The sequence below is a fragment of the Melitaea cinxia genome, chromosome 3 (genome assembly GCF_905220565.1).
Source record: "Melitaea cinxia chromosome 3, ilMelCinx1.1, whole genome shotgun sequence".
Taxonomy (NCBI): Eukaryota; Metazoa; Arthropoda; class Insecta; order Lepidoptera; family Nymphalidae; genus Melitaea; species Melitaea cinxia.
In genome coordinates, this window is record NC_059396.1 from 1,568,746 (window position 1) to 1,586,623 (window position 17,878).

The 17,878-nt window shown below is 36.9% G+C and overlaps 1 protein-coding gene across 1 annotated transcript; it reads left to right on the plus strand.

The window, feature by feature from the left end:
- The first annotated feature begins 2,826 nt into the window (after positions 1-2,826).
- Positions 2,827-12,901, plus strand: LOC123669687 (mucin-3A-like). The gene is made up of 13 exons (XM_045603277.1): positions 2,827-3,119; positions 3,327-3,624; positions 4,204-4,284; positions 5,097-5,210; positions 5,915-5,975; positions 6,073-6,132; positions 6,839-6,899; positions 7,866-7,976; positions 8,734-8,819; positions 9,344-10,471; positions 10,926-11,210; positions 12,121-12,486; positions 12,886-12,901. The coding sequence occupies exons 1-13, from the start codon at positions 2,967-2,969 to the stop codon at positions 12,899-12,901; spliced, it is 2,820 nt and encodes a 939-aa protein (XP_045459233.1). The 5' UTR covers positions 2,827-2,966.
- The last annotated feature ends 4,977 nt before the right edge of the window (positions 12,902-17,878 follow it).

Here is a 17,878-nt window from a genome sequence, read left to right on the forward strand (position 1 = left end):
TTACCTCTTCCTATTGGCATCATAAACAGACTCCACTTTTAATTAATAGTTTAAAAAAACTGCGCTACGTAGAACAGGACTCTCCTATCCAAACATTTCCGAAACTGTGTTGGCATGAATTTCCGTATGAGGTGATAACATATTCAGCTAACGTGATAGTCAACCTTGGCTTCGCCAAAGAATCCCCCCATAATAACATCCTTTTTACTTCAGAGGTAGCCACTAGATGGAATAACAGCCACTTATTTTTTACCGATGCATCCAAATTGACAGAATTAGGAAAAACAGGTGTAGCTGTCTATTACCAAAATTCGAAAATTGCCCTACAATTTCAATGTCCTCCCCATTCATCTGTATTTACTGGTGAGTGTGTGGGTATATTAGAGGCTTGTCTATTTATAGAGAGCCATAATATATCTAGCGCTGTCATCTTTTCTGACTCAAAAAGTGCCCTGGAATCCATTATTATCAACCCTATTTATAATAAATTAAACAGTGATATCATCTTAAATATTAGAAACTCTCTACTCAAAAGTTCAAGTAAAGGCCTAAACATTACTTTAGTTTGGATCCCAGGACACTCAGGCATTAGAGGTAATGAGGTAGCGGATTCTCTTGCGAAGCAGGCTACTTTCCATCAGGTGGACAATAAATACTACAGGTATCAAACTTACGATATCCTCAATCTTCCTCAGAGACAAGCATACCAATCTTGGCAGAACGACTGGGATAAGACCAACAAAATAAAAGGAAGATTTTATGCCTCATTCCAACCCATTATTCCAAGAAAACCATGGTTTTCAAAGTTCAAGAAATTGAATAAAAAATCTGTCTCTATTTTATGTAGAATTCGTTTAGGCCATTGCTGTACCCCAGTCTTTCTAAATAAAATTAGAATAAGAGACTCCTCTCTGTGCGAGTGTGGTTTTGAAGAGGGGTCCCTCGACCATATTTTCTTCGCCTGTCGTAACAACTCATTCACTATATACAATCTTCTTCCTGAATTGAACATCCCTCTTCCTATGAATGTTTCCTCTCTACTAAACTTTTACAACAACCCCGAATTGGTATTTCTCCTATCCAAATTTATTAACATTAATAACATTAAATTATAATTTTTATGAATTTGAGGCAAAGACTGTATGCTATTTATTGCAATAAATAATTATATTACATGGTTAGATATTAATAATTATATTACATTTTGTAGAGTAGAATTATGTTTAGACCCTACCCTAGATGTATAACTCCCTGATAATTACTAAAATATTTGTTATATTTCTCTGCAGGTAACAAAACCCAAACAATTGTTTTTTCTTGCATCAAAAACTAGTTTCCTCCGTAATTTACATAATCTCATACTTGACACTGGCAGAATGTTGCACAACGAATAGTTGCGACGTTGACATGCCATAAATTAAAGAAGAAGAAGAAGAAGAACTGGGCTCGGACGCGATGGGCGATAGATACCATGGCGATGCCAGCTCTGGCTGCGTTCCACTAAGCGACTGCAACGCTCTTTTCATCGTTCCACTTAAGGCCCGTGGTCGTCATGAGCGATCGCTCGACATCTTAGATGACGTCACTGTTCGCAACCACTTCGCCTATAAAATATAGGTGACTGGCTTTCATCAAAACGTGATGTAAATTTGAAAAAAAAACAACCGTCAATGCCAATTTGTAAATGTTAAATGATTCGTCAAAAACGCAATGATAAACTCTTGGAAATCCATGTCCAATTAAGTTTTACACCAATTCATACGAAATATTCACTCACAACCCCAACGGGCCAACGCTGCATGTTTTGACCATGCCACCATATTGCAAGCACACAGTTGACGCTTGGTAGCGCCCAAATATGCGTTCCACTTATAAAATTCGCCTACAACGCCTACGGCGTTTTTTACGTTAGTCTTAGTGGAACGGCAATTTTAGCTGTCGTGGTCTATAGGGTTGTGGAATGTAGCCATTATGGAGGGTAGAGGGAAGAGAATCATCTTTATATATCAGAATGTGTCCGTAGAAATGTATTAAATTGGGGTGGCGCCACATTATCATCAGCATCCGGGTAAATCTTAAAGGAAGCGTCAAATATTATTAGAGATAGTTTTCTGTTATTCACATACTTTTTCATAAAATTTTAATCCCATATTCATTTTAATACGTAAAAACAGATAAAAGCTTAGTTTGATTATACTATATAAATAAGATAAATTACATTAAACTAAAAAAAACCTTAAGTTATATATACATAATATTATACTTAATATAATAACTAAAAAATATTATGAAAAGGAGTCCCTTTAGGTAGGGTTCCGAAGACACTGGCAGCGTTCCCCCTTTGAATAGCTAGACTAATTCTTTGTCCGAAGTAGCTGCCAGCTCTTCTGTCTCCTGTGACGTCGAATAACCTTTTTGCTATTTCCTTAAAAAGTCTTATAGCGCTAGGACCCCACGGACCAAGGGGGACATTTTTTTTTCATAAAATTAAATGTTAAAAAATCAAATACCGTACTATTCACATCTTACAGAATAAAATCACAATTATTACAATAATTTGTTTAAACTTTTACTACTTTCGTTGACAATGATAATAAATCGTTTAACCCGATATACTTTAATTCATCTACAATTGCTACATTCATACCCTTTGTCTACGCCAGCGCAATTGTGGAAGGGTTTTGAACTGATATTTATAGCATACAGCATACAGCTGGAGTTTTTTCAACTTTTCTTCCATATGAGATTATTCTTCTCCTCTCTACCTTCCATAAAGCCATAAACAAAATTAAACTCAAATCAAGAAGTCAAGGACTGATCATATGTCAAATTTGCATTTTGTTTGAAAGTGGATGTTAAATAGAAATCGTGTATGGATTTAAATTCCACATTATAATCGTATTACTAATAGTTAATAAATATAGTAATTAAATAATTGTATACTAGTACAATAAAGTATTGTCAAGATGGTGGATATGGAAAACGAGTTAAAAGATCTCCGGGAAAAAAATAATGAATTGGTGCACAAAGTTCAGTATTGGAAAATGACGGCCGCGCAGCGAGAGAACGAGAAATTAGAGCTAATGAAAGAAATAAACGACCTAAGACTTAAATTGAGTGTGAGTCTTTCAATATTATATCTAGATTTCCAGTAACTTATATCTGTTTCACGATTCGAAAATTAATTCCGTATTTTAATGAATTTTGTTCTTAATATTATTTTATTGGAAATTTTTGTTTGTTTAACTGAGTAATGATTGTTGATGATTAATTAATGATGACTTGTTTCATAGTAATTTATATTTAAAAAAATATATATAATTTAGAGACTAAGGAGCGGTGGTGCGGCGCACGCTCGTAAACTAGACGCAGCTCTTCAATCAGCCAGTGAAGAGGCACTATCGCACCTGGTACAAGCGTCAAGTGCCGTGGCCCGCACCTTGGAACTTGCCAAAACATACATACAAGATAGACAAGAGTTAGACACGGATTTGCCTAGATGGAGTAGCTTGAGTAATACTCCATCAACGGACAGAGTAAATAGGGTGCCACCGATGTTGGTTGGTGGAAACCTCATACAGCCCGTAGTCTCATTGAATAGGATACTACACTCAAATAATTCTCGTATGTATTATTAATTATAATTCTGATTATATAGTATATTGGGTTTTAAATAGACGAAATAGTTTAGCTGTGATAGGTTTTTATTATTGTATAAATAAAACATAGTACAGTAAAATACAAGTATACTTTATTGTACACTAAAAGAATAATTGAAAAATTATTATTATTTTTTTTTTTTTGTTGGAACCAGTTTGTTGAATCCATTTAAGGAGGAAGGTGATAGACTACGCGCGCGGCGACAGCTAGTTCAAAACTGTCAAGTCGAAAAAATATCATACTATTGAAAAATTCTCCGATACATATCATAACAGTTTTTCTCGATACTATAGTTTCAATGTAAATTGTAATTTTTTATTTACAAACTAAAATAAATTAACTTTTTATAATGATACAACTTTTTGGATATTATAGCGGTTTATGAAATGTCAGGCATGTAAAAAAAGTTATAAACACTGATAAAATCCGAAAAAGTTGTTTCTTTTAATTTTAACAATGACAATTTGATATAGTTCTCAATATTAATCAACACTTGCTAGTTACCTGATTAAAAAATTATTTTATTGTTGCAATTTATTTCAGGATTGGGTGATAGAAGTCCAAATCAACTGAATCGCAGTGCCTCAGAAAGGGCTGTGCCCATGCCAATGCACATGTTACAAGGTAGGTACTTTATACTATATTATAAAAATTTGACAGAACCTATGCGCAATGAAAATATTTTAATAAATTTAGAAGAAATTCTATAACTGATACTGAAGCTATTTTTTTTTTCTCCTTTTTGTCTTTCACTCTGCTTGTTTGTATCTTGATAACAATTCAAGTCAACATTACCAAACGAATTTAAATTGAACTACACATGATTTAAGTCCACCTACCGTTGTAAACTAAGGTATTCAATAGTTTTTAAAGTGAAATTGAGTATTTTTTTTCTTTCAGAGTGATACATATTGTTCAGATTGCTCTGATAACCTAGCTAAGACTAATAACTTACAGATAAATAACTTATTGTTTAATAAAAAATTAACAAGCTATGTTTTTAAGTATCATAATATTAGATTAAACATTAATGAAATAACTAGTTTAATAACCTTGCTGTGCCACGCGATTTCACGCGGGTTAATTTGAATTCGAAGAAAAATGGACTATCCAACACAAAAATCATTTTTCAATTCGAACCAGTAGTTCCTGAGATTAGGGCGTTTAAACAAACAAATAAACTTTTCAGGTTTATAATATTGATATATAAAGTATAAGTTAATACAATTCACAATTATATTTCGATAGACTATTAAATCTTTTATTACCCGACATAACTTTACCTTACCTGACGTTACCTGATGTTACCTGACATTACCTGACATTACCTGACATTACCTGACATTACCTGACATTACCTGACGTTATCTGACATTATCTGACATTATCTGACATTACTTGTCAATAATATTTGTAATTCAATTTCTGAATTGTAGATGTATACATACCATTAACGAGGATTGACGCAGTAGACTTGGCCAACAATAGTGTGGAGACTGATATGGAGGTGAATCATGCTGACGATAGCACTGAGGAACTTGCGTTGGATGGTAAGTAGAGAATTTCTTTACCATTTTTTGTATAGAAATTGTATTTATAGTGTTTAACAAAAGTATACCTATGACTGCAGGGTTTTGTAACCTTTTTTACTTACACAAATTTTTAAAATGTATAAGAAACTTATGATAATTACTATTTAAAAAGTATTAAGTCTTATATAATTATATTATCTAAACGAACAATTAGTTATTCTTTGATGTACTCATATATCTATAATATAAAAATGAGTCGCTGAATGTGTTGCTAAGCGCAAAACTCGAGAACGGTTGGACCGATTTCGCTAATTTTTTTTTTTAAATATTCCTTGAAGTACGAGGATGGTTCTTACGGAGAGAAAAATTCTAAAAAAAAAAAAATTTAATTTTCCACAAAAGATTTGTGATAATACTTAAAAGTCAATTTGAACTTTAATACCATACGATAAAGTTTGTGTTAGGCGATACGAAGTTCGCCGGGTCAGCTAGTTTATTTATATAACTGCAAAATCAAATGGCTGTCCAAATGTTTTCAAACCCAGCTATAGTCTCGTTTAACCTTGCTCGTTCCTCGCCGAGTCATGCAGCAGATAGCAAACAAACAAGATAGAAAGAGATAGACTATATTTTGTTTGTTCCGTCGTCCTTTTGCACTATAGTATATTTGGTTTAATTTAATGTTTTTCGTTAGTATTTAACTGATATAACTTTTATTACAGATAGTGGTGATAGAATAATGGACGAATCACAAAACTCTGATAATGAAAATTTTGAAGAATCGTACGTATATTTTATTGTAACTTTTTAATTATCGTTCTAGACATTTATATTACTTTATCTTTTGATTTTATTTATCTTATTTTTGTTTTGTTTTCAGTCGAAGATTAGATGCGGTTGAAGAAGATATTGAGCCTGAAGATGAAGAAACACCACCAAGGTAGCAAAAGAACAGTTTTTCCATTTCTTATTCTATGTTAATGCTTTTTAAAGTTGTATATTAACTCACTTTGTACACGCATTTTGCGTCACATTAAAAAAATGCAATAATAAAATGATTAACAAGAAATTATTTTTGAATATCATATCAAAAATTGACCGCTCCAGCGGGATTCGAACCCGCGTCTGTCGTCTCTTGTCAAAGATTTTCATTGTAATATGAAACTTTGAATAGTTACGGGTCTCTGTAAAGAACTCACTATAGACGGCGCCACAGTTCGCTTAAACCGAATATAAAATCATCATATCAAAAATTTCGCTCTGGCGGGTACATCGTTCCATAGCTTAATTGGCTAGAGCGCCGACACGGTCAGTCGGAGACGCGGGTTCGAACCCCGCTGGAGCGGTCAATTTTTGATATGATATTCAAAAATGTTTAGAATTCCTAATGTGTGGGTAACATAAAAATAAAATCGTACATATTAAGAAATTATTGTTCTACAATTTACTGAAAGTTAAGAAGAACAAATAATTATTTATCTGATCATTTTTGTTATGGAGCATAGGATTTGCATGTTCATCTATGCTGAAAAATGCCATACAATAATGTTAGAAAAAAATCAATAAAAGTCGAAAAATCATTTGTTGTTTAATTAGAATGATGCCTTTCTTCAAATAAAATTATGTGATTTATTGTTTGTTGACAGACCAAGGGTCGATAATCCATTAGAAGGGCCGAGCTGGCTTTTGGACGAACCCAGAAATAAGGTATTTATTAATTTATAATAACATTTACACAAGCCCTAAATGTCCATGCCTTTTGTTGAACATACATTATAGTACCACAGGCGATGTATTATTCTAACTACAAATTGACGGTCCTGTGACTGCCCAGTAAAGCTAGGATGTGGTCCGAAGCTAGCGGACTTTTTTCGTCTGGTATACAGTAACCTACAACTTTAGCTAACAAATTAACCTTCTAGTACAAAATTAATTATCGTATTGGAATAATTGATATAGGAGACTAGTTTGTTTAAACATTTCTTTATGGATATATTTAACTGAGGTAGGGCACAGCAGGAAATATCCTGCTCAAAATATGGAGCAGCCCGACTGGGGAAGTACCTCGATCGAGAAGAGCACAGCTAAATAATACTGTTTTCAAGTAGTATTGTGTTCCTGTTGGTGAGTAAGGTGACCAGAGCTCCTGGGGGGATTGGGGACTGGGTCGGCAACGCGCTTGCGATGCTTCTGGTGTTGCAGGCGTCTATAGGCTACGGTAATCTCTTACCATGGTACCAGGTGAGCCGTATGCTCAATAATAAGCATATATATGATCAATAATAATAAGTTGGCTTTTTAAAATTAAATCGAAATATTATGGTCAGAATCATTATGGTTTTTTTTGGAATTTCTTGCAACATGAATTATAATATTTAAAAAATTCTAGCATTTTTGGAAATGTACTTTTATTTTAAACTAGCTGCCCCACAAACATTGTTTTGCCATATATATTATTAATTCCCTTAATCCCCCCCCTTTTAACTTAGGGGTATGAAAAAATACACGTTGGCCGATTCTTAGATCTACCCGATATGCATACAAAATTTCATAAAAATCGGTCCAGTCATTTCGGAGAAGTATGGTAACATTGACACGAGAATTTTATAAATAAGATTATTTTTCAAGTTTTCTAATCTGGTTTTTAATAATTGCTATTTCTAAATTTTTTAGGAAAAATCGAAGAGTTTAACCAACTTTGAGCCAGACTCAACCACACAATTTGAAGAGCACGTTGACGATGGTGTTTCACCCGGCCCCAGTCGCAGTTCACATCATGTGGAGGTACTAATGTTTTTTGCCTCTCATGTGTTACTATATGAACCTACTATGTTCTCAGTTTTGCTTACTGCTCTTACTTTTTATAATATTTTTTTTTTTTGACATTAACTTTATACAAATTTTGTTTGACATTGTAGCGTTAGTAGGAGGTTGCCAATAAAATACGTTTGCTTATAGAGAGGAAGCTTCTTTGTTTAACCTGAGGGGTTGTTACAAGGAAAATTTTTATAGCTTCGAAAAAAAAAAAAACTAATGGATAATCTGTATCCTATTTTTAAATCACGAAATCATTTATAAGGGAAGGCCTAGCTTTTGTGACGTAATATTTGTTAGGTTGATGACTCAAAACGTTAAAGTTCCTCGCGTATTTTAAGGACGATCCTAAGCAATATACCGATAGTGTAGCGTCGTAGACTAGTGTTTCTGAAATTGATATTTATAATGGACCTTTTGTTTAAAAACCTTGGAAAAAGTATGAAATACTTATTTATTTTACTCTTTATTGTAAACCAAAAAAGAAATAAAATAAACAAGCGACATTAACAATAATTAGTAGAAAAATGTACAAAAGGCAGAAGTACTTAGTTATGGCGAAGTGAGACTCGCTCACTTTCGACGCCGCTTTCGGCAAAAACTTTCGAAAACCTCGGGTGCTTCCAGGGACTGCCAGTGGTACGCAGACGGCTGGTACCAACGGCGTGTAGGGCGTGTAGACGGTCGATTAGAGCGGGTTGTGAACTAAAATAAGGGTGTTGTGCAGCGGCTGCGAGCGTCGCGCTGCGAGTTCTCGCCCACCGTGCGGCGGCGCCGCGCCTCGCCGCCGCCCGCCGCGCCGCGCCGCCTCAGGTGAGCGACACACGACAGCGACACGACCCCACACCACGCCACACACCGAGCTGCGCTGACACAGCGACACGACCCCACACCACGCCACACACCGAGCTGCGCTGACACAGCGACACGACCCCACACCACGCCACACACCGAGCTGCGCTGACACAGCGACACGACCCCACACCACGCCACACACCGAGCTGCGCTGACACAGCGACACGACCCCACACCACGCCACACACCGAGCTGCGCTGACACAGCGACACGACCCCACACCACGCCACACACCGAGCTGCGCTGACACAGCGACACGACCCCACACCACGCCACACACCGAGCTGCGCTGACACAGCGACACGACCCCACACCACGCCACACACCGAGCTGCGCTGACACAGCGACACGACCCCACACCACGCCACACACCGAGCTGCGCTGACACAGCGACACGACCCCACACCACGTCACACACCGAGCTGCGCTGACACAGCGACACGACCCCACACCACGCCACACACCGAGCTGCGCTGACACAGCGACACGACCCCACACCACGTCACACACCGAGCTGCGCTCACACAGCGACACGACCCCACACCACGTCACACACCGAGCTGCGCTCACGCAGCGACACGACCCCACACCATGTCACACACCGAGCTGCGCTCACACAGCGACACGACCCCACACCACGTCACACCGAGCTGCGCTCACGCAGCGACACGACCCCACACCACGTCACACACCGAGCTGCGCTCACACAGCGACACGACCCCACACCACGTCACACACCGAGCTGCGCTCACACAGCGACACGACCCCACACCACGTCACACCGAGCTGCGCTCACGCAGCGACACGACCCCACACCACGTCACACACCGAGTTGCACTCACACAGCGACACGACCCCACACCACGTCACACACCGAGCTGCGCTCACGCAGCGACACGACCCCACACCATGTCACACACCGAGCTGCGCTCACACAGCGACACGACCCCACATCACGTCACACCGAGCTGCGCTCACGCAGCGACACGACCCCACACCACGTCACACACCGAGCTGCGCTCACACAGCGACACGACCCCACACCACGTCACACCGAGCTGCGCTCACGCAGCGACACGACCCCACACCACGTCACACACCGAGCTGCGCTCACACAGCGACACGACCCCACACCACGTCACACACCGAGCTGCGCTCACGCAGCGACACGACCCCACACCACGTCACACACCGAGCTGCGCTCACACAGCGACACGACCCCACACCACGTCACACACCGAGCTGCGCTCACACAGCGACACGACCCCACACCACGTCACACCGAGCTGCGCTCACGCAGCGACACGACCCCACACCACGTCACACACCGAGCTGCGCTCACACAGCGACACGACCCCACACCACGTCACACACCGAGCTGCGCTCACACAGCGACACGACCCCACACCACGTCACACACCGAGCTGCGCTCACGCAGCGACACGACCCCACACCATGTCACACACCGAGCTGCGCTCACACAGCGACACGACCCCACACCACGTCACACACCGAGCTGCGCTCACGCAGCGACACGACCCCACACCATGTCACACACCGAGCTGCGCTCACACAGCGACACGACCCCACACCACGCCACACACCGAGCTGCGCTGACACAGCGACACGACCCCACACCACGTCACACACCGAGCTGCGCTGGCACAGCGACACGACCCGACACACTATGACACCTTGTCGTTGTCACATTCATATTCATAATCAAATTTGTTATACATGTTTCAAGATCACTTAAAGTTCAGTTATAAGTCGCACTTATCTGTAGCATATTTAATCGTCCTTTTATTCCACCACTTGTCACGCTTACATACAATAATTTATTTCCTAGAGATTGGTTGACCCTAAAGTTTTCGTCTAGAATTTTTTTCCGTAACATGGAATTGATTTATTGTTTTCTATTGTTTACGCGAATGTCCTCCCGCGACCATGGTTGCTGTAAAGTATCCGAAACGTCGGACATCTAAAAAACTTAATAAACCTCCATAAAATCCGAAAATGTTTCATTATAATGGAGTTGATTGTTTTATTTCTGAATATTTCCAGCAACAATGGCCGTATTCTGAAAGTGCTGGTCGCTAAAATGCGCCTGGATGAGGACGAAGGCGGCAGCGGTGACGTATCGCCTCCCAAACGCCTGAATCTCGATACAAAATCACCAGGAGCCGGCAAGTTAACACCAAAGACAACACACACAGAGAACTCCCCCAGACGGCAATCTCGCGATGAATCACCGAGGTTCCAAATAAGGGATACGTCGCCGTCTAAAAGGTTGATGCGTTTTGACGCGCCTAGTCCGAATGGGTCCACGGATTCGAGGGTTATAGTTCTGTAAGTGTTGTGTAACCTAAATATTATTAATTAATCTTATAAGAAGAGATTTTATTTGACTGGTATTGATATATTCAGAAAATACTAGAACATTTTTAAAACTTCTGTCAACACTTTTTTTTCATTTTTTTATTTAACTAGGGCGGCAAACAAGCGTAAGGCTCGCCTAATGGTAAGCGATTACCGTAACTTATAGACGTCTGTAACACCAGTAGCTTTGCAAGTGCTTTGCCGACCCTATCCCCAATTCCCCCCAGGAGCTCTGGCCACCTTACTCACCAACAGGAACACTACATTGCTTGAAAGCAGTATTATTTTGTGTGTTAGGTCGACTTTTCCAGTTGGGCTGCTCCATATATAGCGCAGGAATTTTCCTGTTATGCCCAACCTCAGTTAAAACCACTTACTTGTTAAGCTTCAAAAAGATACAAGGTTCCCAATTGCGGATCACCACAAAGCAGACCGGGCCGGGACCAGATGTGTTCTTAAAACCACCGTTAGAAATATTCAGACCGGTACCCGCACCCTACCCAAGTCGGGCTGCTCCATATTTTGAGCAGGAAATTTCCTGCTCTTCCTTACCTCAGTTAACCATTAGATAGCTTATTTTATCCAGTAATAATATAGGCTTTAAAATATGATGCTATGACTTACAGTGGTGGAGTGGCAGCCTAAACAGTAAAAATAATAAACCAGTTCCTCAAAACGTATAAATTTTTAAGTATTTATTCGTTAATCTTTATAGAAACATACGATTCAGCCTGTAGTATCCCACTGCTGCTGGCCTTTTCTCCGTGTAGGAGAAGGATTGGATCTTAATCCACCATGCTGCTCTACTATGGGTTGGCGAATAATAAAAAAATATGTTAATACGAAAATACAAAATTTTAAACTGATGTAATATTTCCAGAGAAAATCGCAACGATCAATCAGAACCATGCAGTTCAGGGTTGTCGAGAATAAATCGACTCGACAGTCAAAGCAATCACAACAGCAATCATGATCAAAATAACGATGATACAAGAACCAATCACAGTATTGACAACCGCAACAGACTGACCAGTCAGAGTCGGGGTAATCATACAAGTATAGAAAATAACAACTATGACAATCGTAGGAGAATGAACAGTCGTGATAATCACAGTACAGACAACCGCAGTAGTCGTGATAGTCGTGATAGCCGTGATAGTGATAGCAGTGGCAGTGAAATGGCTAGCGAGGGTCGCACTAGGCGACCAAGGAAAGCTGTTGTCTATAAGGAGAAACCGTTAAATAGGTATGTTCACATTATAAGCTGTTAATATTTCTAACAATTACTTGGCTAATAATTTAGTCAAAGCGAGTAATTTAGAAGATAAAATGCTATCTACTTCTCATAAATTGATTGCAATAGGGGATCGGACAAATTTGCAGAAAGCGTTTTAAATATAATAAAATTTTATTTATTTATAGCCTTTTAGGTACTCAAAATCATGTTTTAATATTGTTTGTTTAAAAATCCCGCCAAAACGCCACACTATGTCATCTGAGAGCGCGTGACGTCATTTGAGGGAATAACAATGGGCGCGTTCCACCTAAGGCTCACAACGCCATCGATCACGACCGCTAAAGTTGCCGTTCCACTATCGTAAAAAACTGTTAAGTGTTTATTTGACTTGTTTAATTTTTGTTTCAGAAAATTACGCAGATGATAAACATTATCGTTTCACAGCAGTATTTAGTTGTAATGTATTTTAATTTATAATTAATTGTATTAATGTTTACTCCACTCGCACGTTTATTATGTAAAATGAAATTGTTGATTTGTCAGTTAGCGCATTGTGAAAGAGTGTTTTATTATTAAAAGATTGTTCGAATTGTATACACAGTTTATTCACATACAGAATGTACTGATTTTTTAAATAAATAAAACAATAAGTAATGATCGTTTTAATGTGTATTACAATTTTTATGTTTTTGCGGATCTTTATAATATTTTCTTGAACAAAATTACAAAAAAAAAAATACAATGGGTTGCACTGCGGGAGTAACGGCAGAAGTAAAAACTTAAATCTTAACGTTGTGCATTTTTGATATTTTGGAATGGTTAGGGAATAATTTTGTACAAATTGCTTTAATTATCAGTATAAAACTACTATCATTTATGTGGTAAATATACAATATTCATTTATTGCGCTGTTGTACAACATGACAATTTATATTAAATTAAAAATTTAACACTTCAGAACTATTACAATTATTTTACATTAAATTTCCTACATTTGTTAAACACAATGAACGATGCTATACAAATCTATGCCTTGCTTTGCTTTTAACTACAGAAATATCTACCCACACCTGTATTATGAGTCACATTTCACCCGAGCGGTGTCGGGTTTTCATCTAGTATATTTATAAAGTACTTAGTCATTTTCTTTCGCTATTTCTTCGTCACTTTTTTCATTAATTAGATGCACTGTGTTCAATTTCCATATTTTAAACACTCCGTCTAATGAAATTTCGATCAGGTCACTCGTCCTGATGCGAGTTTCATTTTTACCCTTCACAAAAAAAGTGCACAACGCCGCTAAAAGATTTCACTTTAAAAAAATGTTAAATTTTAAGCCACTACTGACTATGTCAATTTTTCATATTTGCTAAAAAAAATATGAGTATTCTCAAAAAAAAAAAAAAAATTTAAGGTGTAAAAATGTGTACAAAATTACAATAAAAGTTGACTATGCCTTGACTAAAAAAATGATTGGACAATTTTATTTAAACCTAAAAATTCTCTCGAACCATAGGAAACGTGCCACCTTTCGGATTAAAAAAAAATCATCGAAATCGGTCCACCTAGTAAAATAACATACATTAAAGTCGAAATCTCCTCATTTTTCGAAGTCGGTTAAAAATACTGAAACAATAAATAATCTGGAATACTGGACTTAAAAAAATTCAGAATAGGATTATTTTTATAATCATTCCAATAATCTATACAAACAAATAAAATTAGAGTGTCTGTTTGTAATATTAAAATAACCGCTTTTAACTAAATTCATATGTATGCCTACTATGTATACCTACCTACACGATACACATACCAAAATAAAATTAGAGTTTATAATTTTTGTCTGTCTGTTCCGGCTAATCTCGGAAACGGCTAGACCGATTTTGACGAGACTTTCACTAACAGATAGCCGCTGTAATAAGGAGTAACTAAGGCTACTTTTTTTCTATAACTGCGAACTGAACAATAATTATTTTGTTAAATTCTACGCGGACGAAGTCGCGGGCACAGCTGGTATATTTTTTTTTTTTTTTTTTATGTCACTAGGTCGGCAAACAAGCGTACGGCTGAACTGATGGTAAGCGATTACCGTAGCTTATAGACACCTGCAACACCAGAAGCATCGCAAGCGCGTTGCCGACCCACTCCCCAATGCCCCCTGGAGCTCTGGTCACCTTACTCACCAACAGGAACACAATACTGCTTGAAAACAGTATTATTTTGCTGTGATCCTCTGTAAGGTCGAGGTACTACCCCAGTCCATTTCCTGCTCAAAATATGGAGCAGCCCGCTCCATATTTTGAGCAGGAAATCCCTGCTGTGCCCTACCTCAGTTATTATATTGATATATTCGTCGTATAAAACTGAACTTATTTAAAATATGAATAATATTTTATGTACTTAGAACATTAGTATTTTAAACTCTGTTATATTTGTAAATATTCCAGTTTTCTTTAGTCATTACTCATTACCTGATACGCGCGTTTCAGTGCAATTTTTACATTAGCGTTGGCGCCAAAATTTTTCGTTACACATAAAATGATATTGTTACACATAACGCTAAATTGATATTTTTACAGGTAAAATATAAACAAAAAAAAAAAGTTTATTATCGTTTATTCAATATTTAACTTAAAAAATAATTAAGTATGTTAAACGATACAGGAGGGAAATCACTAAGCGATTGCAACGATTACTAAAAAGATGATAATTGACAAACTGCAGATTAATTTTAAGAACAATGTTATGTGGGAGTTGCCATCTTAAATAAAAGTTGTTTTTCAATTATTTGATAGTTGTTATTCTGCACACAATATAAGACGAAAATTATTGCTAGCTGATACCTACAACTTCACGTGCATTGCTTATGATTAATTCTACTTTTAAAATGTGTTTAAAGATGGAACCTAGATTTTAAGTTAGACCTCCAGGATCATAACTGTAAAAAGTGCATACAATTTTAATTGCAGAACAAACACAAAGCGACAGTACAATAAAAATTCTAATATTAATTGCTTTGACCTCTACTGCTGTTAAAATGCGAATTATGTCTTCATGTATAGACATCATTCTAACATTTTTTACATGTGCATGATACGTACCTATATCTAACTTTGGTAACAACAAAAAAAAAGTATATTTTTTGAGACACATTGCAATCGCTTTCGTGCCTTAATATCTATTAACATTCAAATGGAATATTTTCAACAGACACAAAAAAACGTCAATTTATATAAATAGAATGAATTTACTTAAACATAAAATCCTAATATTCCGTAAAATGTTATTACATAATCAGACGCGCATTTATAAAAACATTTAATATTAAGATATACTGATAATATATAGGTATATTAATAATAACTATGATTATGGCAAAATAAAACTACATCATACTGGATATAACTGGTTCTCACTTGATCAGTCATACTTAACCTTCTCTTCAGCCTTAGTGTGTAAGTTCTTGCCAGAAATATTATTTAGACGACGATAATTAATATAATAGGATTTTATTGTGATGTATAAAATAATATAATAACAGTATTGCAAACGTACAATTTTTTTTTAAATGTTTTCACAAAGATTGTCACTTAGATTTGTCATCAATATAATTATGCTGAAAAAAAATTAACAGTACATAATTTAATACACTTAATTATGTTTTAGGACTTCAAATATTTAATTCCTTCGAAAGTTTTTCACAAGATAAAAATACTTTTAACATTGTATTAAACATTAAATTTTATCACCAACTTCTGTAACATTTAATATTAATATGAATAAATGCATTTTATGACAAATGTATGTATGTAATGTGTGTATGAACAGTGAAGTAGCGAGCTTAAATCGCGCCCGGGGCACAATACCTCCCCCCCCCTTCCGTTCGAAAGACATATAGTCCAGTAATTTTTAGTTTTGCGGACTATATTTTGGCACCCCTTCGTGAGTAGCGCCCGGGGCATGATGCCCCCCCCTTGCCCCCCTTTCGCTAAGCCACTGTGTATGGATGATTTAACTTTATAACTATTTTCTTAAGGGCCTGTTTATCCTGCCCATAAGTTACGAATAGACTAGGGGGTAAAATAGGACATTAGGGTCTGTTTCATTTGAATTACTAAATTTTTAGATTCACAGGTACTGTATAAAAATATCCCATAAATATAGTGGAATTCGATGGATAAAAAAGCAATAATACCTAATTAATTTTTATCCATTGGATACTGTCCTACGTCTAATAGCTTTAATTAGTAATTACTATAAATAAATACACATGAGTTCACGCTATTTTTGGCGTGAACTTTTGGAGGCCTGTGTCCAGCAGTGGACTGTGATAGGCTGAAATGATGATGATGAATGATGATAAATAAAAAATAAATAAATATCAACACAATATACACACGGTCGTCTGTTCCTAAAGTAAGCAACTTAATGCTTGTGTTATAGGTAACAGCCGACTGGTATAGCAACATATTTATTTTAACGACTCCGTTCCAATAAACATACTTAAATATATACATATATAAATAAATATTTATATTACACCCAGACTTCAACCCTCGGAGCAGAAAGCAGGGCCACTACAAACTGCGCCAATCGGCTAGTCAACAGGCTACTATTAATATAATAAAACACAGATTTGTAAAAAATAAGTAACTGCGGTATTTCTCGCCGATTCTTCTCTGCAGAATCTACATTCCGAATCAGCGGTAGCTTCACTTTTAGCTTCAATTAATTAAGTCAAATATAATTTTTATTTGTAAAATGACAATTTAAAAGTTCTTTTGAAGTCTACTTGATACAGTCATTATTTATATTTGATTATTGTAACTAATTCTAATTTTTTATTTTAACGACATAGTGGATAACTTTGACGGATGATAATACGCAACAGATGAAAGTTTTTGATATATATTTATTTTTAACTATTGAATTCCACTATATTGATGAGATATTTCCATTCGCAAATATATATTAATTGTGGATTAACAGGTTCTAATAGGGTATGCTACCTCCTGCTGTTAAAAAAAATCTTATACATCTACACAAATAAATAAAATTGGAGTGTGTCTGTAATGTTAAAAGAACCGCTTCTTAATAAATGCATATGGATGTATACACGGTACATACATACCTACATATACCAAAATATTTTTTTTTACAATTTTTGTTTGTCTGTTTGTTCCGGCTAATCTCTGAAACCGCTGGACCGATTTTGACGGGACTTTCACTAGCAGATAGCTAATATAGTAAGGAGTAACTAAGGCTACTTTTATTTTAGAAATTTGTTTATTTTATAACTGAGAACTGAACAAAAACTTTTTTGTTAAATTACATGCAGACGAAGTCGTGAGCACAGCTAGTAATAAATATAAATATATATCGTATAACATACACGGTCGAC

Excerpts from the sequence above, each read along its gene's own strand:
- LOC123669687 (XM_045603277.1), top strand. The coding sequence starts at position 2,967 with ATGGTGGATATGGAAAACGAGTTAAAAGATCTCCGGGAAAAAAATAAT. Across the intron at positions 6,133-6,838 it reads GATGAAGAAACACCACCAAG|ACCAAGGGTCGATAATCCAT; the intron begins GTAGCAAAAGAA and ends GTTTGTTGACAG. Across the intron at positions 11,211-12,120 it reads GATTCGAGGGTTATAGTTCT|AGAAAATCGCAACGATCAAT; the intron begins GTAAGTGTTGTG and ends TAATATTTCCAG.